At 42.2% G+C, this 22,450-nt stretch overlaps 1 protein-coding gene and 1 long non-coding RNA gene across 3 annotated transcripts in view; both read right to left on the bottom strand.

Annotated features, from left to right (window-relative positions):
* The window catches only part of SLAMF1 (signaling lymphocytic activation molecule family member 1), a 36,575-nt gene that overhangs the window by 11,954 nt on the left and 2,171 nt on the right, over positions 1-22,450 (bottom strand). Inside the window, exons 2-5 of one of the 2 annotated variants that reach the window (XM_033197152.1) lie at positions 14,685-15,023; positions 12,448-12,732; positions 1,423-1,512; positions 830-912 (exon numbers count right to left, since the gene is read on the bottom strand). In XM_033197152.1, coding sequence (XP_033053043.1) covers positions 830-912; positions 1,423-1,512; positions 12,448-12,732; positions 14,685-15,023 — 797 coding nt within the window. The remainder of the gene's footprint in view (positions 1-829; positions 913-1,422; positions 1,513-12,447; positions 12,733-14,684; positions 15,024-22,450) is intronic. The other variant, XM_033197151.1, reaches the window with a different exon arrangement.
* LOC117075093 lies at positions 5,932-12,432 on the bottom strand. The gene is made up of 2 exons (XR_004433842.1): positions 6,377-12,432; positions 5,932-6,336 (listed from the first exon to the last, which is right to left on the bottom strand). It is a non-coding gene; the product is annotated as an uncharacterized LOC117075093 (long non-coding RNA).

Here is a 22,450-nt window from a genome sequence, read left to right as displayed (position 1 = left end):
AAGTACTTAATATTACCCCCATTTTGCAGATGAGAAGTTAAGTCATTTGATCACACAGCTTATCAGTAGCAAAATCTACATCTGAATGTAAGTTTATCTAATGCCTATACCCACATTCTTAATCAATGTATTCTCCTGGACATGAAATTGCCAAAGAGTCCATTGAAAAGCCTTCAGCATCAGGCTGCATTCTGACAATTATATCATTAGAAGCTGCCAATAGAATTTCTTTAGCAAGGTTTTGTGAAAGGTACAGCAACTAAATATAAATTTTACCACAAGTTGGTGGCAGAGTTTTGTGTGTTGCTAACTTACAAGGGACAAATGGTGAATGGAGATGAGGTGAGGATGGGTATGTGTGTTGGGGAAGGTAGTGGGGAATTGTGGGATGGGGAGAACTATTCCCTTAGAGCATAACCATGTGATAAACCAAGTGTAGTTGAGGAAAGAGTATGGCGTAGGATCCCAGCAATTTTGCTAGGTAGGTAATGTGGATAAGTTCAGTTCAGTTTTCTCATCCTGAACATCCAGAAATCTCACTATTTTCTTATAGTACAAGCTAAATGTAATTGCCCTACCCCCAACCCGATAGGCTGTCAACCTAATTTCTATCTGAATCATGCATCCCTCCTGCCTGGCTAACTCTTAGATGGAGGAAATGAGACACAAGTAGGTCACTGTGCTATGATCTAGATTTTTTATATAAGCAAAACCAACATCAGAGTGTTGAGGTAAGGGCTTTTCTAAGGTTGCATGTAGATGACATTGATCTACTTGAGAATGAAATCAGTCATCAGCTCAGTGTTCTGAGGACCAAGTTCTATTTTACCATTGGAAGGCAGCCAGGGCATCTGTCCTGGTCTTGGGTCAGGACATTTTGACTCCAGTATTGGTTGGTAGTAGTCAAGATGGCTGAGGGGAGCACAATGCCCTGAGATATTGAATCACAGGGACATTTGGAAGAGAGGACAGGGGATGGTACCTCTAGGCACTTAAACTGCAGGGGAATAATTGTGCCTTATTGGTTTCATTCTAACTTTGGTGACTTTTTGGATGAGATCCAAGAATTTTCTGAATTCTGTTCCCAGTGAATACTCTTAAACCTCTTGTACATTTCTTCAGCATTCTGTATTTACCTTGACAGCAGTGCTAGTCACACTAAACTGAAATTATATGAATAGTGTCTCTCACATTAGAAACCTGTGGCTCTTCTATTTCTCTCCATAGCCTAGTAGAGGGGATCAAGACATGTTGAATTAGACTGAAATAAGCAAGGTCCCAGGATATGTTTATCTACTATTTTTGCAAAGGTGGCCCCATGCAGAAAACCAAAGTGGTAAGAGCAAGTCCGAGCCTGTGGGGAGAGGTGCCCTGCTTACCACAGAGAGTGTGATAAGAATCTCTTTATTGCCAGACACCTACCTCTTTTTCTCAACTGTAGTATTACCACCATGATGAGAATCATGATGGCACCCCCTAACAGCCCAGCATACATTGCCCATGGCTTTGTTTCTGGAAAAAAAAAAAAAGAAGTCAAAGAGCAATCTCAAAAGTATTCTGAGCTTAAAAACATCCTACATGAAAGTGGGATAACGGAGCCTCACGTTCTATTTCTGCATTCTCTCCCAAGGGAGATGTTTGTTTTCATGGTTTTAGAGATCAGCTTTAGACCACTGAAAATTTTTGTATCTGTTTTCTTATTCTAATTTCTTTCACTATTCTTTCACATTCTTAATTTCATAAAGATTTTTCTATCCAAATGCTTTATATTTAACCCAACTACCACATATCTAAAATTAAATTATCTTCATCTCTCCTAAGTCAATCTCTCTGCCCAGTTTCTCCATCTTAAGATTGCTAATGTGTCCTGTATCCATTTTGGGTAAAGCAAACATAATGGTTCCATGTGCCGTTCCTGTGAATTCACACTATTCTCATGAGACACTGGGAGGAAGAAAGATTTACTTATCTATTTTAAAAATAAACATAATAGTGCTATTGCTGTCCTTTCATGAAAATAACTGTGTTAAACCCAGCAGACCTGAACTGAATGGAAAGTATTTAGTCTTTCCTCTAAATCATCTTCATGTTTAAAATTAGCCTGAGAACTAATCATCAAGGCTCAAAATCGGAAAGAAAACTTGTATTGCTTTCTCTCCTTTACCCACTTTATCAAATTCTTTTGAACTAGGAGCAACACTTTGAAAAACAGTGAATGAGAACTATTGCCCCCAGTAAACAAGACAAGTAGGTCAATAAGATAATAATGAACAATTATTGAACATTTGCAATGGGCCACATATTTTTAGTGCATCACGTGTACTGACATATTTAATCCTCACAGTAATCTTACAATGTAGGTACACTCATTACTCCCATTTTATGGAGAAGGAAAACAGCCTGGAGAACCTCAAGAACTAGAGCTTGATTTAGGAGTAGAAATGTGGCTGAATACTAAAGACAGAATTCTTGGAGAGTCAGAGAGACCTACGGGCTTGGGAAAAGTTACACCAGGGTAATGAAACAGTGGGGACCAAGCTGAAGCACTAGAGTTCTAAGTAGAATATTTGCACTAAGGTTCTAAATAGAGTAACACCAGATGCTAACATCAATGTGTAAGGGAAACTTATGAGGATGATTGTGGAATAAGCCTGCTTGTTGTTGAACCTGTGATGAATTTGTGGGGCAGAAATTGAAAGAAAAATCATTGGGTTCCAAAGGAACAGAATCATGGTGGCCAATAGCCTGAACTTTGTGTTTCATCAGCCTATGGAACTGATCCATGGTGGCCCCAGGCTACACCCCATACTCTCCTTCCTGCTGCACCCTAAGCTGTCCACCATGCCTGCCCAGCCTTGATGCCCAGGCCAATCTTCCTTTCCTTCTGTCACCTTTCCTGACCATCCCAGCTCTTGTTCTTCCCTCTCCCTTGGACTCCTGCAGCACCAGTGGTTTATGTCATGTATCCTAGAACCTGAGTTTTGGCAACATCATCTTTACCATGGAGACCATTTTCAGTGATGTTATTTGGAGCCAGATAGATAGGTTCATATTGTGGGTCTACCACTTGATAGCTCTGTGACTACAGATAAGCTACTCATACCCTCTGTGGCTTCAACTTCCTCATCTGTAAAATGAGCATAACAATAAGTTCACAGTGTTGTTCTGAGAAACCAATATAGTAATGTATGGAAAGTGCCCAGAGCAATGTCTGGAATCCATCACGTGGTCAGTAAGTGTCAAACACAATCAGATGTTTACAGAGTCGACCAAAGATATAGACAGTCTCAATGAATTCATAAAATGCATCCCACAAGATCCAAAGGGGCCTCCAGCCTGACAGCTGACCAGAAGTTGCCTTCTGGGTTTGAAAAGATTCTTTTTCTCCTTGGGCCTTTCATACATCAAGTTAGCCCAAGGAATCTTACTGAATTGACTTTGCAAACACCTTGGTTATAGGTTCTATCCCCTAAATTAAATGTTTTAATTTTGCCAGATACCAACTTCAACAGTCATATGCTCTGATTAAAAAAAAAGTTAGGGGACAGGCAGAGAGTTCTGAATTTGTATAAAGCATGACATTTGGAATCATTGTTGATGCTGGAGGAAGGAGCAGCTCCACTCTGAGTGACTTATGGTCACTGAGAACTCTCTGCATAGGAGTGTGCCTGTGTGTGTGTGTGTGTGTGTGTGTGTGTGTGTGTGTGTGGTTGAGAGAGATTGATCCATTCAAGGTTTATGATATTGACACCAGGAACCACTGGAGAAATCACTCTAATACTAGGATAAGAAGGAAAGCCAATAGCCTGAACTTTGTGTTTCGTCAGCCTATGGAACTGATTCAGCAAACCATTATAGTAGCACTTACTATTTTGACTAGTTCCTCTTTCTTCTTCTATCATAGATATTTTGGGAACTTCCAATACAACAGTTGATTTGAGAAGAAACACCCACACCATTTATATCATTTTAAAAGATAATATTTCTCTCCAATTTCACTTGAGATTAAAAAAATAAAACCAACAGACAAAGTAGTACCTCTGAACTGGAAAATAATATGACAAAACTGCATCAGTAATGCCTGGAGAGTCAGCCTCCTGTCCCTCTGCTGCCCACCAACTCACAGGAACTAACAATGACTGGGCGCAGCACCAAGGCTTCAGGATGAGAACGCCAGCCCTCTCTATCTTTTCCAGGGTCTCAAGAGGATGAAAGCAATCTGCTACCTTTGTCCTATGACAAGCATCTGCCAGTCCATCTAGATCTGAGAGACAAGTTGGCTGTGGTCCTGAAAAGTATTTTATAAATTCTAGTTTTTTTCCTAATCTTTGGATACAAATAAGAACAATAGACTTTTTTAACCTTAAGGGAACTATAGTATAGTGCTTATTTCACCCAATCCACTAATTTTATTTTGAGGACACTGAGACTCAGACAGGAGTATCTAGAATCATAGAGCTGGATAAGATGGGAACTACAGATGTTGTGGTTTCTGCTTTAGCCTCTGGAGATGGGGTCCCCATAAAGAAGGCAGAGGTGATGTGATGTCAAAGCTCTTTGACTCAAACCTTTTGAGTCAAAAGCCCTCTGAGCAGCCAACCCATCCTTCATCATCCTCCATCCAGTGCATGCTCATTCCTGGACCTAGGCTACACCCCATACTCTCCTTCCTGCTGCACCCTAAGCTGTCCACCATGCCTGCCCAGCCTTGATGCCCAGGCCAATCTTCCTTTCCTTCTGTCACCTTTCCTGACCATCCCAGCTCTTGTTCTTCCCTCTCCCTTGGACTCCTGCAGCACCAGTGGTTTATGTCATGTATCCTAGAACCTGAGTTTTGGCAACATCATCTTTACCATGGAGACCATTTTCAGTGATGTTATTTGGAGCCAGATAGATAGGTTCATATTGTGGGTCTACCACTTGATAGCTCTGTGACTACAGATAAGCTACTCATACCCTCTGTGGCTTCAACTTCCTCATCTGTAAAATGAGCATAACAATAAGTTCACAGTGTTGTTCTGAGAAACCAATACAGTAATGTATGGAAAGTGCCCAGAGCAATGTCTGGAATCCATCATGTGGTCAGTAAGTGTCAATTACTTCTGCTAGCCTCAATTCTCCAAATAGTTGCTAGGTTCTAGGAGGCCAGAGAACATCTCTTACACTACTTTAACAGCTCTCTTAGTACTCAGTACATAATAGAGTCTCGGTAAATTCTTGTTGATTGATTGGAAAGACAAGAAAATGAGTTTGATCTCAAGTCCAAAGGAATCTCTTCACCGGTGTCCAGAGATGCTTCAGTCCCATCTGTTCTTTACTTATGACTTAGTTTCCCTATCTGTATAGTAGGCCCAAGTATTTTTACACTTGATGCTCATCCATTTGTTGCTATTTTCTGATTATATTTACATGGAAATCAAATGTCAGAGACTCCATGCTCTTAGGAATTTGGATAAATATGAAAAAAGTGCTACGATTACAGTTTGTTCAGGTCAAGCTGCACGTGATTTCTGTAATTTCTGGAAGTAATTTCCTTGTGGTTCTCTAAGTCTTTGCTCGTATAACTCTGCTTGCTCTACTCTGTGCTTCCTTGGGTACAAAGTTTAGTCCCTTCATCAGTGATATGGTTTGGCCATGCCCCCACCCAAATCTCACCTTGAATTGTAATAATCCCCATGTGTCAAGGATGGGGCCAGGTGGAGATAATTGAATCATGGGGTGGTTCTCCTGTGTTGTTCTCATGGTAGTGAATAAGTCTCACACGATCTGATGGTTTTATAAATGGAGCTCCCCTGCACAAGTTGTCTTGCCTGCTGCCATGTAAGACGTGATTTTGCTCCTCATTCGCCTTCAACTATGATTGTGAGGACTCCCCAGCCATGTGGAACTGTGAGCCAATTAAACCTCTTTCATTTATAAATCCTCCAGTCTCAGGTATGTCTTTATTGGCAGGATGAGAACAGACTAATATGATCAGTTTCCACAAACAAACCAAAAAACTTTTTTAAAAAAACCTACACCAGTAATTTTGTGGGCTTAAGTTCTCTACTGAAGATTGAAGGCTCCCAGGAAGCAAATTCCATTGTGAACCAGGCAGCTTTCACCACCCAGCAGGCTCAGACCCTCTCTTTCTCTTCCCATTTCTGCACAAGCATCATCTTCCTCCATTCTCGTACAGAACCATCCAACCCACACCCAGATTCCTCGGGGCTCTCCACCTGCCTTCTATCATTTATTAAGGTACTATCCTAAACAAATATGATTCCTTTTCAAAGAGGAATTCTAGTAGCAGTTCCTTGATTATAATGTGTTTCTTTAAATATTCTATTTTTCTACCTAGTAAGATTGTGTTTCTTTAAATATTCTATTTTTCTACCTAGTAAGATGTAGAAGTCCCACTTTGATTGCAAATTCCATGAAAGTAGGTCCTGTACCTTATTCTTTATTTGTATCCTCCATTCCACCCAAAACAATATAGGGCAAGAAGGAACTCAATATGCACTCGATGAACTAAGTTAAATTAAATTAGAGTCCACAAAAATGGATCTGGAAAAAGACTGTCATGTGCCTTTCTGTTTAAAAATTACCAGAAGGAATGCAGGGTCACCTGCTGAATGGCCCAAGGCAGGAATCAAAGGGAAGGAGCAGTGACCCACTTGGCTTATACTTTACAGTGACAAGATGGAGCCAGGAGGCAAGTGTGTGTCTGTGCCGTCGGCGCTTCACCTGTGCTCCCATTTTCAAACCACCATTTCCTGTGGCAGAAGCTCCAGCTCTTCTTCTCTTTGATCATTCATGTAGTGAGGCCTCTATGGATGGTGATGCTGAGAAATCAAAGTTGTCCTGGGGTCCACAAGCTCCTGTCTCCTTCATTCACAAAGAAATGCTACCTGAACATTTCTGAACCAGAGGTTTGGAACTCCCCCTACTCCCGAGGCTCTTAGAGGCAACTGAGCAGGCTGGTCAAGAACTCACATGCCATTTGGGAAGAGAGTCTCCACCCTGGGCCCTCCCCACCTATTGGCTGTGGTTTAAACCTGATAACTTGGCAGACAGTCACACCTCCAAGGAAAAAGCCAGAGGGCTTTTTTTTTTCTTGTCTCTAAGTCTGTTGTCACAGAAACACAAAAGCGTCTCTCTCTCTCTCTCTTCTCCAGTCCCCAAATCTTATTTTTTGTTTTTTTTTTGTTTTTTTTTAGGAAAGATGAAGAAGAAAACTAAAAAGAATCTGAGAAACAAATGTAGTTCACCCAAGAGATACTGCGATGTTAGCCTAACGGTGGGAGCGTGCCGGATCTCCTTCCTGCCTTTCATGTGGTTCTGTAAGCAAAGGCTGCCATCTTCAAGAGATACATTTTTGTTCGTGGCAGTTTCCATTCAGAACTGGGGGTGGGGAAGGACGCTCGTGAACCATATACTAATTTAAGTTCTGGGGCCATCCAAGTGAACATTTTACAGAGTTCACAGCTTCCAGAAAAATCCCTCATAACCAGTATTACAGAGGCTACTAGCTCCAGTGCGATTTCGCTCATGCTTTCGTGGTAATATGAGTCTTTTCTGGGCATGTAGCTGCTCAGCTAGGAGCTATGTGTCTCAGCTTCCCTTGTAGCGGGTGTGGCCCCATTACCAGGCTCTGGGCTGTGTGAAGTTTGCCGGTTTTTTCTTTCCACCATTGTTGCTACGCTCGCTAAATTGGGAAGACCCTAGAGAGAAACCTGTCTTTGTGCTTGGAACATCTAAGTGACTCGGAAACAATGGGAACTCCCTATTTGAAGAAATGACCTTGCTAGAAAGGGGAAGCCTCCCGAGCTCACTGGCAGGCGTCAGCCTTTTCTTTCACCGAGCTAACTCAGACGTGCTGAGCCAGCGTTTTGCTGATCTACTGAAAAAGATCCTCTCTTCAAGATGAGCTTCCAGGGGCATTCCTTTTTAGATTTCTTCATTCTAGCACAGCCGTATCTATTTCAGAATACAGTCATTGAGGATGGCAGCAAGTCACACACTGTCCAGAGCTGACCCACATCCACTGGCTTCACATGACCTAGCCAGAGTACTTCATAGCACCCTAGGATTTGGACTTTGCAATAAAGATGCTTCATCATGATAGACATTAAAACACTGGAATGGCAATTGGAATAAGGATGAATGCATGACCTGAACAAATGTCACTTAAAGAAAAAGATTTCATGGAACATACAACTTTTTGCATGGTTTCACTTAAGTGAGTCCTGTCAAGAGACAGTGCTCACATCACATTGCATTCCGTCTCATCACATCATTAACCGCTGCGAGATTTTCATTAATGAAAATGAAAAATGTCTTAATATCACTGTCCTGATGACAGATGGCGAAGCAACCTCTAATAAACCCTCAGACCTCACCCTTTCATCCCAAGACTGGGGTTTCCCTTTGTATGCCCTAGGAAAAAAGTCTTTGTTAACTGACAGTTGCTGCTTTGGCTCGGGTCTCATCATTTTGATGGATGACTGCAATAATGGCCCCCAGGAACTAGTTTTACTCTTTCTTACTCTTCTTCCCTGCCCCCTTCTGTTCTCAATACTACTGGAGTTTCTCTTTGAAAAGCAAGACTGATGATGTCACTCCTCTATCTAAAACTCTTTATTAGTTCCTATCACCTACGAGATAATACAGAGCAAGACCCAGCTGTATCTGCTCCTGCCTCTGCCTGGAATGTCTTTCATCAGCTTTGGTAATTTCTACTTATTGTTAAAACCTAGTTTATGTCACATTCTCTGGGATGCTCTCTCTAATCCCCCGAGACAGTGTTAATAATTCCCTCCTCTTTGTTGCCTTGCATATATCTCCATTTTACATAGGTCACACTGTCTAATCTAGGATCATCGTTTACTTATACAGCTGTCTTCTGCCTTAAGGCAAGGATCATGTCTTTTTTATCTTTGTGTACTCGGCCCCTAGCACAATGCTGGAATATAGTAGAGCCTCAGTAAATGTTTTGTCAAACTAAGTGCAGTGTTTTAAGAATTGGTAGTATCCATTATTCATTTGCAAACACAAATCAACGTACTAATAAAATTGTGTTTTCAGTATTTAGGCAACCTGGTATACTGCGAAGGGCAGGCCACAAACCAGCTGTGTGATCTGGTTCTGAGGCAGGGAAGGTCTGGTCACCTATCCCTGCAGGCTGGCAGGGCGGAGACGAGGCATCTCTACTTGTATTACATGTTGAATTGTGTTTCCCCAGATTCATATGTTGATTTCCTTAAACTACGGCCTTATTTGGACATAGGGTTTTCACAGAGTTAATTGAGTAAAACTGAGGTCATTAGGGTGATGTTATGGGCTGAATTGCGTCTTCCCTCCCCCAAATTTCTATGTTGAAGCTCTAACCCCAAAGACCTCAGAGGCAGGCTCTTTAAAGGTTATTAAGTTAAAATGAGGTCATTAGGGTGGTCCCTAATCTAACTTGACTGATGTCCTCGTAAGAAGAGGAAATCTGGACACACAAAGAGACACCAGGAAAAAGAGAGAGAGACCGGGGTGTGAGCACACAAAGGAAAGACCTGGTGAGGACAGTGAGAAGGTAGCCATACGCAAGCTTAGGAGAGAGGCCTCAGAGGACCCCAAACCTGCCAACACCTTGACCTCAAACTTCCAGCCTCCAGAACTGGGAGAAAAATAAATTTCTGTTATTTAAACCACCCAATCTGTTGTACTTTATTATGGCAGCCCTAGCAAACTGAGAGAGGTGGGCCCTAATCCAATATGACTGGTGTCCTTATAAGAAGAGAAAATTTGGACACAGAAATACACATAGAGGGAAGATGATATGAAGAGATAAGGGAAGATAGTCATTTACAAGCCAAGGAGAGGGGCCTGGGAGAGCTCTTTCTCTCACAGCCCTCAGAGAAAAACAATCCTGCTGACACCTTGACTTTAGAATTCTAGTCTCCAGAACTGAGAGCCAACACATTTTGATTGTTTAAGCCACTCAGTGTGTGGTCCTTTGTTACAGCAGCCTTAGCAAACTCATACACAGTGGCAAGCCTCTATTTGCAGTTCTTATTGACACACACACAGTGAATCAAGGACTGTTGACTCTGGGAGGGACTTCACTTGTTCGCCGTTTTCCTTTTACTGAGGATGAAACAGAGACCCAAGAGAGGGAAACGGCTAGATAGTTCTCTTACAAACCGAGCCAAGATCCTGACAGGGCCCTTCCTATGGTGCCAGGTTTCTACTTCTTCCTGTCCCTCCACTCCTGACAAGAACCTGCTTCCTACTCAGTAAATCTGGTTCCTGCTGGTGCATTCTTGGTCCTCAGAGTGGCTTAGATGGGTAAGTCCATCTTCACATGTTTTCTTAGAACGTCCTGAGCTGAGTGCCCTTAGTGTAAGCTTTATGGTCCACCAACACTTTGGTATGCACTAATTAAATTCTTCTTAAACTACATTGAGGAGCATGAAGAAAGTTCTGCCCCTTTTTTGGGATAGGCCAGGGTAAAATACTGAGTGCCCTGTCTTTGTACTCTAATAGGGCAGCTATACCCAGAGATGGCTGTGCTGAGGTAAGGGTTACTGCTTCCTCATTTAACATTTAAAAATACTTTATATTTATGTAGTTTTTAAAATAAAAATTACATTTCATTATGGTTTATAAGGCATTTTAAGTGCATTATCTCTTTCACTAATGCCTATGAGGCTTCCAGAATCAGAAAGTCTAGCTCCATCACTTGCTCTGTGTGTGACCTTGCTTAACCATGTTATAGCTTTGTTTCCTCATCTGTGAAGTGGGGATACTAATACTATCTATATTATTTTGTTGCTGTGAGGATTAACTGAAATGCCACATAACTGGCACATAGTAAACCGCAATGACCCACCAGTTGTTGTTATTTAGAGATGAAGAATCTAAATCTCAGAAGGGTAGAGGGACTTGATCTTGTAAGTAGAAAGGGCAACATTGGCTCTAGGACCTCCAGGCCCACATTCTGTAAGTTACCCACTATGCTGCACTGCTTGCTTGTCCTGCCAGCACCTTCTAAATGACTGTAGGTGGGCTGAGCGCTCTGAACTGGGGGGTAGCCTCTGAATATGGTTTGTATGCAAGGTGGGCAAGCAGCCAGACATAGCCAGTAAGTGAGCAGACGGGGGACTCTGGCTATGAAATGTCTGGGGAGGAAACATGCAGGGGATTAGACTCATTCAAGAACTCCCAGGGGCACACTGGAGGCCAGGTGGGATTTTCCCAGCAGTCCATCTGGGAATACTCCGGGGGAGTCTCTGTGACAGGCAGTGCTATGTGGAAGGGCATTACTTGGCTGAATTCCCCTGTCCTTCGACCACGACCACCTGGGAAAGCCCTCCACATGGACGCCATGGCTACTGTAGACAGAAGACCCATTGGAACGATTCCTATGTACCCCCCAGTGGATGCAGAGTGGAGAATGTCGGGGTTTAAGAAATGCCTTGCAGAGCAAGCACCCTGGTCCTACAGTCCCTGAACCTGCCTGAGGCAGGGACACAAGATCTGTTAGTAAAAAGGGCCTGTGTTCTGTTCTGTATCCAAGTGGTTAAATGGGCTTACTTAATAAGTTCTGTCTTCCTTTTGCTGACAGAATAATGATGCTTTTCTTTCTAGAGGAAGAACAGTCAGAAGATGTAGGTTTAGGGATTAACTGCACTATTTACAAGCCAAAGAAACTTGAAGAGGGTACTTAAATGCTATGAATGTCACTTTCCTTATCTGTAAAATGAAAGTAGAATAACACCTATCTGGCAAGGTTATTGTGAGGATCAAAAGAGATTATACAGTTGAAAGTGTTTTGCTAATGATGAAGCGCTATGCAACTTATCATTATTCTTCAAACTTCACAGTCCAGGTCTTAGTCTCTCTTTCTGACTCTCCTGATCCTGCTATGGGATTCACAGTCCATTCCATAAAACGAGGCCCTTCACTATATCCTGTGTTTCATTATTAAGCACATGTTCTACATCTTATCTTTACAATGAATTGTTAGAGAGGAGAGATCACATATCATATTTATTCACAATTTCTAACCAGGTAGGTGATCAATAAATACTGATTGATGGTGCAGAACTGCCCCAGCATTAGTGGAGCATAGACTTGGGAGCCAGGCCCACCCACCTGCACTCCCTCACCCAGCCAACCTTGCAGGTTGGAGCCAAGGAAAGAGGCAGAGAAGGCAACGCCTTGGAGACTTAGGTGCTGGGTCTGGCTCTATCACCTCCTGTTGGTTACATCAACTGCGAAATGAGCACAATAATGCCACCCGAGTCAATATGAGAGTGAGCTCACTAAATGCACATGGTAAACTTTTGCAAACTATAAAGAAAATGTAAAGTATTATTACTAAGGTGAATGCCATGACTGGGGAGCAATTGGGTCAGGTGAAGACTGAGCCCATGCTCATTAAGGTGGCACATAGGCTGCCACCAGTGTACTCACCTGAGTGGTCTGTCCTGCATCTGGGCCACGGGCTGAAGGTCTGGGAATTGTTGCTGATGGCGTTGCTCACAGTGCAGATATAGATATTGTCAGCATGCTGGGGGCCGAGGGTGAGGGACAGGAGGTGGGAGCTGTTGGCTGGGTGCAGTGGGTGGGTGCCTGCCTTTTCACTCCAGCTGTAAGCCACATGGTCCCCCTTTTCCGCTGTGCAGCCCAGTATCAAGGTGCAGGTCCCGTTCTCCTGGGTTTTGTTTAACACTTTAATTTCTGGAGTGGAGACCTGCTCTGTCAGGAGTGGGAGGAAGGGAGCCATCACTGAAATGAACCCCTGGGAATTCTCACTTGACCTTTTTGTTAGAACAAAGTACAGCCTAATAGCATTTTCCCTCCCCCTCAGTGTGATTTATTTCTAGTGGGGAATCTACTGCTTCACACTGTCCATCATGCACCACTACATCCTTTCTAAGACCACCTTGGGATAAAATAAGAATCTGCTTTTTAGGCCCCTTCTACCAATATTGTGAGGGCTTCACTCGCCCTTGATGCTGTTCTTGACCTAGGTTGCTGTTCTCCTGTCTCCTATCAGTGGAGTTTGCTGTCAACGAATCCACCATGGTTTTTAGTTGGCTTACGTTGTTACTTCCTAGACCTAAAAGAATGACTTTTTAGTGGTGGGATTTCATCTATACTGATGTGTGTGGGAGGGTGTGTGTGTGTGCTCGCACACATGCGCATGTGTGAGTGAGTGGGTGGGTGTGTAGTAAGTGCTTTTGTGTGTCTGAGATAGAGATAGGTCCTCAAGTATAACCATAGGCCTCATCAATCTATCCCACTCTAAGGCCATGAAATAGGCCAGATAAAAGGTAAACTCTTGCTTATTTAACAACTATTATAGGACAAGCACAGTGCTGGTTTTCACATTCATGATCTTTTTTAGTCTTCTCAACAATTATAACTCTAGTTGTAATTATTCCCATTTTATAGATGAGAAAGCCAAGTCCCAGGGAGGTGGAATGTCTTATATCTCACAGCTTCTAAGTGGCCAAGTTAAGATCTGAACCTAGGTCTATCTGACTTCAGCACCCAAACTCTTCCTTTGGCTTGAGAACAATGCCATGGTTGCAGAGACCACATTTTCCAAAGTAAGAATTTGATCACAAAATGTGACAAAAACAGGTAACATAGGAACCAAAGGATGGAATGTCTGGAATCCACACCATTTTGGAAAATGCATCCTGTGCAGCCTCCATGCTCATGGCAGTCTCGCCCTGGAGTCACTGCTGGAAGTGACTCTCAGGTACCTGGGGGAGGGCCATGGGAATTCCACAGGCACTGTTTGAAGGAAAGGGAATGCTGGGGCGAGGGAGGATTGGTGAAAGTATTGCTGCCTTCCCTCTAGAAATTTGAGAATTTCAAAGAAATGTTGGTTAGCTGGGAATTCCTGTCCCATCCCCAGAGATAAGGAAGTCATTTTGAAGAAGTGGGAAAGCAAGCCTCACGTGGCTATCAGGATCCCTGGGAATTCAGATGAGCCTCTGGGCCTAAGAGATGCAATCCCTGGGTGCACTCAAGAGGGACTGGTAGTTAAAGAGGCTCAAAAAAGCACTGGCCTTGGATTCAGGTGGACTTGGTTCCTAGTTTAAGTACAGCAACTAAGAGACTTTATAACCAAAGCCTTTGTTTAAATGCCAAGAGGCACTTCTTCCACCAGGTAGGTGTGATCTGGTGCCAGAATGCAGGGCTTAACAAGTGGTATGTGGTCTGAATTTTAGCCTTCTTTATCCAGAACCCCCAGGGCAGTGAAACACCTACACAAATGTGTGGAAATGGGCTAACCGCTTCTGATTAGATTTCACTGTCCTCATGTATGAGAGACTGGGTTTGATCTGTGGTATCCAATTTCTTTTAATCAGAAAAAAATTCTGTTTTCAAATAAAATATTACTTGGGGCTATAGGCCCTCCAGCCCACAGGTAGCTGGGCCCCTTTCCTTTGGGAAATGGGAGTAAGAGTAACTAATGCTTAATCAGCTATCATCAATGTGCAATTTGGAAAAAAAAAAAAACAATTTCAACCTTTAAAATGTCTTCCATGCAGCAGGTTTAAATACCCCCGAACTAGAAGATCATTATAGTTACTTCCAATTCTGAACACCTTTGCTTTTAAGAGAGACCTGAATTCTTGGTCAAAGGAGCACCTTGGCCCTTTAGTGTGGACTGGGGAAGCCGCCATTATTACCATAAAGCCTCAACTGCAAGCAAAAGCGCTGAACTGAAACATTTTTCTCCAGGGTCATAAGGTACCATCCCTCATCCTCCTTCCTGCTTTCCCAGATCCCCAGGGTGAGATTCTCCAGATAAAACTTGTAGCGATCTCCTAGGTAACGTGGAGGGCCTGCTTCAGATGGATCAAGAGACACTATTTTGTTCTCGACACTGTTCTCCAGTGATTTTGCCATTGTGACGACAATGTGGATGCTTTTGTTCATGCTCTTATTTATCCTTTCATGTGTCAGGGGCAGCAGCACTTTGCTTCCCAACTGCCCGAGAATCTTTGGGCAGTTCATCATGCGCCCACCTGTGGGAGGGAGGAGAAGAGAATCCCTTATTATTAAGGCCTTTAGATAACATCGTGTCAGCAGAACAGGAAGGACAGACTGGAGGCTCTCCCCCTTCCTCCTGGGCTATCCCTGGGGCTGCCAAGTCCTTCACGGTCTATGAGGACTGCCATGAGGATCCCCACTATATTCTCAATATTTCAAAACCGTCAGTAGACTTCTTAAAATTACTTAGGATAGAGTTGTATAGAGTAACTAGAGCACTGGGTCTTTATCAACTCAGATTTAAGGTTCAGGCATCCAAAAAGCACAGAGAAGTTAAATGACTTCCCTGACTAGTCAGTAAGAGTCAGGACTAGAATTCAGGTCTGTTAATTCCTCTACCAGGGTTTTATTCCAGCATTGAATATACAGGATGAAGGACAGAGAGCAAATGAAAGTGGATCTGAGCTCATGAGCCCAGGAACCATTTCAGATCATGAGGAAAACAGAAAAATCTGAGGAATGTGGAGTCAAGAAGGGGTAAGCCCAGTGTTCAAACTGTGGAATCCTCTCTCTCTAAAGCACCCTGAGATAGTTAATAATGTCGACAGTGAGTTATTACTGTATTTTTCTTTTTCAAAAAAGCTGAGCCAACAAGATTTAAAAAAAAAAAAAAAAAGAGCCTTTCAAACCACTATAAGGGATCCTACTGCTGATTATTTCACACCTCCTCTCTCCTCAAACCCACAACCTGCCTTTCCCCCTCCTCTCTCATGTGACGACTTTGCTTTTTGTTTCACTGAAAAATAAAATGAAGAAACGAAAAGAGAACTTCCATTTATTACCACCACTAACTCAACTTACCTACTTGGATGGATAGTCTACATTCCCACGCAAGTGGAGCCTCTTCCTCCATGGAGCACTCACCTACTTCAAGGCTTTGTTTTGGCAATTGCCTCCATCCCTCACATTATCAGGTTTTTTTTACTAGGTTATTTCCATCAATACACAACATATAAACTTGTAGTTTCCTTTATATTAAACATATCTCCCCTGATCCATCCCCAGCTACCTCTCCATTTCTCTGTTTTCCTTTTCAGTAAAGTGCTTTAATGTGTGTTTATAGTTTATTTTCCCATTTCCAGACCCATTTTTCCTTGGACCCACTATAAACAGGTGTTCTTTCCTACTGCTCACTGGAACCACCTTTGTCAAGGTCACCGTCTACTGCACTAAGCCAAGTCAAAGGTTCTTATCTTACTTGCTTTCTCAGGGGTACTTGACATAGTTCATCCATCCCTCCTTGAAACACTGTCATCATTTGGCTCAGGGAACACCATACTCTTCCGATTTTTCACCTATCCTATAAGCTGCCTCTGCTCAGTCTTCTTGGCAGGAACCTTCTGTTCTTCTGGACCTCTAAATACTGGAGCATCCCAGTTCTCAGAGTTCTCATTCTTATCCACACCAATCCAGTTTCTCACCCAATTGCACAGTCTGACATATTTCTGGGATGCTACAGAGTTATATCTCCCAACCATACCCTTCACTGCACTCCCAACTGCCAACACAAGATAGGACTTGGAGGTCTAAAGGGCATTTCAAACTTAGCAAACAAACTCTTGGTTCCAAAACACCTTCTGCACACATTATAATTCAGCCAATTTCTCAGGCCAAAACATTGGAACCATCCTTGACTCCTTTCGTTCTTGCATACTCCAAACTCAATTTTTTTTCTTTGAGTCCGAGTCTTGCTCTGTCACCCAGGCTGGAGTACAATGTTGCAATCTTGGCTCACTGCAACCTCTGCCTCCCAGGCTCAAGCAAGTCTCCTGCCTCAGCCTCCTGCGTAGCTGGGATTACAGGCACCTGCCACCGCCCGGCTAATTTTTTGTATTTTTAGTAGAGATGGGGTTTCACCATGTTGGCCAGGCTGATTTCGAACTCCTGACCTCAAGTGATCTGCCCGCCTCCGTCTCCCAAAGTGCTAGGATTACAGGCATGAGCCACTGTGCCCAGCCATACTCCACACTCAATTTAACAGCAAATCCTCCTGGCTCTGACTTCAAAATATGTCTGGTATCTGAACCCTTCTCACCTCCTGCGTTTCCACCACCATCATCCCAGGCCTGGTACTGCCATCTTCTTCCAGCTGATCTCCCTGATAGAGTAATCTTTAAAAGCCATGTCCTATTTTGTCTCTCTCCTGCTTTTAAATTTCTATGGCTTTCTAGCACTGATAGAATAAAACCATAGTCCACTACTGATATGGCTTCAAAGGCCCTGCATACCCAGTCCTTGGCACTGTTCCAACTCCATCTCCTGCCCTCCTCTTTGCTCACTGTGCTACGGTCACACTGGCTCCTGGCTGTTTCTTAAACCCACCAAGAACATTCCTGTCTCAGAACTTTTGCTTTTGCTGTTCCTCTCGCTGGAGAATTTCTTCCCTTCCATACCTGGATAGCTCATTATTTCACTTTATTTTAGGTATCTGCTCCAAACAGTTTCTCCTCCGAGAGGCCTCCTCTGACCATATCTAAAATAGCTTTCTATTTCTTTCTGCACTTATTACTGCCTTATATTATACTGTATTTTTTTTGTTTTATTTTTGTCTCTCCCACTAGAATGCAAAAGCCTCAAGAGGAAGAACTTCATTTTGTTCACTATTTTGACCCCAGGACCTAAAAACAGGTACTCTGTGCTTAGCACATAGGAGGCATTTAATAAATATCTGTTCAATTTATGAATGCTGAAAACCGTATTACCTGACCAAAGCCTCTTATTTAGGTTCAGATACATATAAGTTTATAAGTTCAGATATATATATATCTGTGTTCATAAAAGAAGGAGTCCATGACTCAAAGAGAGCATAGATTGTTCTAGCTGATAAGAAAGTCAGAGAGTAAAATAGAACCATCAGCTTAAGTAATGCAGCTACCTAGAAGAGACTCTTTCACAACTGACTTGTGGCTAAGATGAGATATTGGAAAATTGGACACACTGGCCCAAATATTCTTGTTACCAAAATACCCTGAAATCCCAATGTCGTTCAGTAAAGGGCTCAGCTAATAGTAGACTGGAGATTCAGTGACTGGGGAAGAAGAAAAAGTAGTCTCTCTGGGCTAAAATCTGGATTAGAGTGATTGAAATTCGTAATTGTTGAGGAAAAGTGAGAAAGGCAATTAGGCACTTGTTTTTTAAAATATTGCTAATATATTAAGCTTAAAACAGAGTGCTCTCCCCTGCTGCTTGATGACATGAGGAACATTATAGTTATTGTGGTGGTGGTTGTTTTTACATCAATAAACTGGGAAGCATGTTGGATTTTCTTCCAACCACACTTGTGGATGCCTGACTGTCTAGATAATGTGACCCCTTTGGTGGCCGCATACCTGAATTGTAGGCACAGTACTTAAGAGAGTAACTTGAGTCCTGAACCTAAACTTCTAAGTATAAAGAAATGGGGAAAAATTTAGAGCCATATGTGCAAGAATGAAGTTCCAAACTTCTGTGTAAAAAGTTGTGTAGATGCGCATATGTATATTTTTCTGGGAGCTCATCCATAAATGCCATCTCTTAAAGGGATCTGAGATTCAAAACAAGATTAAGAATTGCTAGCATAGTGTTGATTTTTAAAGACCAACTTTGATAGGGGAGAAAAAAAATTTTTTAATTCCATTTTCAGACCATAGCCCATCGCCACCACTCCCCAAAATGGCTCCCATGCACCCCTTCCCCCCTAACCCTGCACACTCTTTGCACCATGATTGCTTTCAGAACTTGGAGTTGGTTGGGGGAGGAGAAAGAGGGATATAAGAGAGGTAGTGAATAACCAAAAAAAAAAAAAGAAATCAAAGAACAAAATCAAAGAAAGAAAATAGAAGGAGAAAGAGGAAGAGGAAAGGGGAAGGGGTAGATGAGAGAGACTGAGTGGCTTATGCACACTCAATCATGAGGAGTGGAACCAAAATTTCATCAGGAAGAGACCCTTACACCCCACAACCCACATAAAGAATGATGACGCAACACCTGAGTGTGTGTGTGTCGGGGTCTGGAGGGGGTACTTGAGATCACCCTCACCTAAGCATAAGGTGGAAAAATAAGTGGGGGCTTTAAAGTGGTTCATAAAACCCCTCAAGTGGCGTCCCTGCTCCTGAAACATCCTGCTGCCTGATGAGTGTTTTCCAGTGTGTCTGTGATTCAGCCAGCCCTTGTTTGCTAAAAGAGTCTGGGAGGAAACATTTGTAGCTGTTAACACCAACTCACTTTCCTTCGCGGGCAATTCTACTTCGAAAAATGAGTGATTCACATGGGCCTATGGAGTTTGGTCAAAAATTATTAATAGTATGATTTAGCCAACCCTCTCACAACATGAGCTTCTACCTAATGATAACCCTTTTTGTTTTATTGTATCATATTTTTTTGCCTAGCCCTGATACTTTCATATGTGCTTTTAGCACCTTGCTACAGCATTCTTTCAGGAACAGAAGGAACAGAACTTATGGACTCCACAGTTGTTTTGGTAAATTTAGGCTCAGAAAAAAAAGACAACTTGTCCATGTTTGCTTTTTAAACTGTATCCCCATCAGTCAAAGTCCTATTTTTATTCTTTGACACTTCTGGGTCATTCTATCTTATACTATTAGCATGTACCTTCCCTAGCCTTAGAGCCTAGAACCACTCTTTATTTGCCTAGCTAACAACTTCCATCTTTCTGGTCTCCATTTTGACATCTCTTTCATAGGGAAGACTTTCCTGACTCCTGGATTAGGTTGGGTTGTCCAGCCACAGGCTTCCAATGGATGATGAATGCACTCCTTCATATCATTCATCATGTGTTCAACTCTGGTTCAATGCCTGTAATCCCTTACTCTTATAAGCTTCCAAGAGTACGGACCGTGTCTGTTTTATTCACTGCAGTATCCCTAACACCCACTTGGGACATAGTAGGAGCTCAGTAAATCCTTGTTGCCCAAGTGAATTAATAAAAAAAATGGATGAATGAACGAATGAGCAAATGACAACACAGAGTCCAAGTCCTCCTCCCACCAAAATTGTAATGTACTCTGATTTGCCTTTATAACATCCCTAAGAGGTATGTTATGGAGCAAAGTGGTGGGGACCCTTTTCCCCACTTGCCAGCAGAGGACATGGAAGTGCCTTAAATATAAACCCTAGGTTTCAGGTACAACAGACAACTTGCCATTTCCCCTGAACACTTGAAACCCTTTACCTTTGCATTTGTGCCTCCTTCTGGAATACTCCTTCTCAAGTTCCATAAAAATCAAACCCATCAGACCTATTTATTTGGAGCTAAGTTTTTAATATTCATTTTTATTAACTTTATCCCAAATGTGCACATGAGATATTCTGGAGTAGATTCAAATTTCTTATTAAATGACTCACAGTAAATAGTAAATGCTTTGGCCCCCGCTTCCCCCTAGGATGATGTGATAAGAGTTTTATGTGAGTAACCAGACACTCCATAGGTAAGAAACAAGGACAAATTATTTTCCCTACCTATAAAAGGGGAAGGAGGCAGCTATCCCCCCTGCCCTTCTTAAAGGTCTGCTCCTTATTCCAACACTTTGATAGGTAAATAAATCTCTCCAGGAGCCAGATAGTCCCTTACATGACTTGGCTTTTATGGCAAGTCCTGGGACTTGTCTCCAAGTTCTGGGGCTCATTCCTTCTTGCATGTTGCGAAATGAAGGCACAAGCTTATGCTAGCCTGCTTAGGAAGATAGCGACTCCAGGCTTCATGGCACCTTGGGCGCTCTACCTAGGGACGTTGTTCAGGCTGTAACCATTTGGTCCTCTTGGGAAAAGTTTTATTATTCATTTGGATCAGAGCAATTACCTATACAAATGACTACAGATTTAATTCTCATGGTATGAAAAAAGTGTCAGGAAGCTAGTGTTCTTCACCAGGACACTGAAAAGTCCAGAAAAGTTTTATTTCCCCACCCTCTTTATCCTTAAGTCTCTGATTTCTTCTCTTAAAAAATTGATACATAATAGATGTACATATTTTCAGGGTACATGTGCTATCTGATACATTCGCATGTTGTGTAAAGATCAAATCGGGGTAATTGGGATATGTATCACCTAGAGTATTTCTCTTTCCTTTATGCTAAGAACATTTGAATTATTCTCTTCCAGCTATTTTGATATGTACAATAGATTATTGTTAACTATAGTCACCCTACTGATCTATCAAACACGAAGACCTATACATTTGAAAAGACACACAAGAAACTGGTCACAGTGGTTGCCTCCAGCATGAGGTATGGAAGGCAGATTAGTCTTCACTAAATACTCTTGTGTACTGTTGAAGTTTCATAGACATGACATGTTTTACAGATGTGATAATCAATAAACAAACTAGTTAACAAAAAATTTAAATGAATGTTTGCATGATGAAAAACGTTTTCATTTTCCAAATTACAGGTCAAATACTTCTTATATGCCCTCTACATTCTTCTATGATTTTTATCAGTCTCTCACCTTTTGAACATTTCTATACTTCAATTTATTTCAATTCAATTCCACTCATATTTTTCAATTATAGATAGCACATTCTAATTTTTACCATGGGATCTGGATACAAATTGTGGCATTCTCCCCACCCTGCTTCCCAAACATGGGCTTGTCCAGTTTCACTCATTGAGGCCTCTGGAGTCAGATGGCTATGTGAGCACAGAGAAATTGCTAAACTACTCTGTGCCCCTTTCCTCATTTATAAAGTTTTAATGGTACCAATAATACATACATATTTTATAGGGTTGGTGTGAAAATGAAATGACTGACACACATAAAGCATTTAGAACAGTGCCTGGTATAAAGCAAGTATGCAGTATATGCTAATATTATTCACTCAACAAACATTTGTGTACAGGCTTTCAGTACAGAAACAGTGTCAGGTGCTGTGCAGTGGCTGTTGTTCATTTTGTTTTCCCCACACCTTGCACCCTTGCACCCTTGACAAATGATGTGGCTGCCACATAATTTGTCCTTAATAGCTGCTGAATGGGATCATTCAAAGTCAATCTATGGATAAAAACAATTAGCCCTGATACTCTGATTTCCCGTCCAGTGAGGGAGACAATGAAAGTGACAGCATCACATCACATCACAGTATTAACATTTTTGAGAAATAGAAGTGCCTAGATTGACATCTTGGGATAGAATGGGCCACTGAACATACAAGGTTAGGCCAAGTATAGAACCCACGCACGTCCCTCACCTTCCCCCAAAGTGTGTGAAGGGGGTGCGGAGGAGCTGCATGGAGGAATAAAAAAACTCACTGAGGTAAGGTCATCAGTTATAACAAATGTACCACCCTGGTGGGGGATATTGATAACAGGGGAGGCTATGCATGTATGGGGCAGAGGGTATATGGGAAATCTCTGTTCTTTCTGCCCAACTTTGCTGTGAACCTAAAACTGCTCTAAAAAATAAAGTC

The sequence above is a fragment of the Trachypithecus francoisi genome, unplaced genomic scaffold (assembly GCF_009764315.1).
Source record: "Trachypithecus francoisi isolate TF-2019V2 unplaced genomic scaffold, Tfra_2.0 Lachesis_group5, whole genome shotgun sequence".
NCBI classification, from domain to species: Eukaryota; Metazoa; Chordata; class Mammalia; order Primates; family Cercopithecidae; genus Trachypithecus; species Trachypithecus francoisi.
This window is presented reverse-complemented; position numbering and strand designations above follow the sequence as displayed.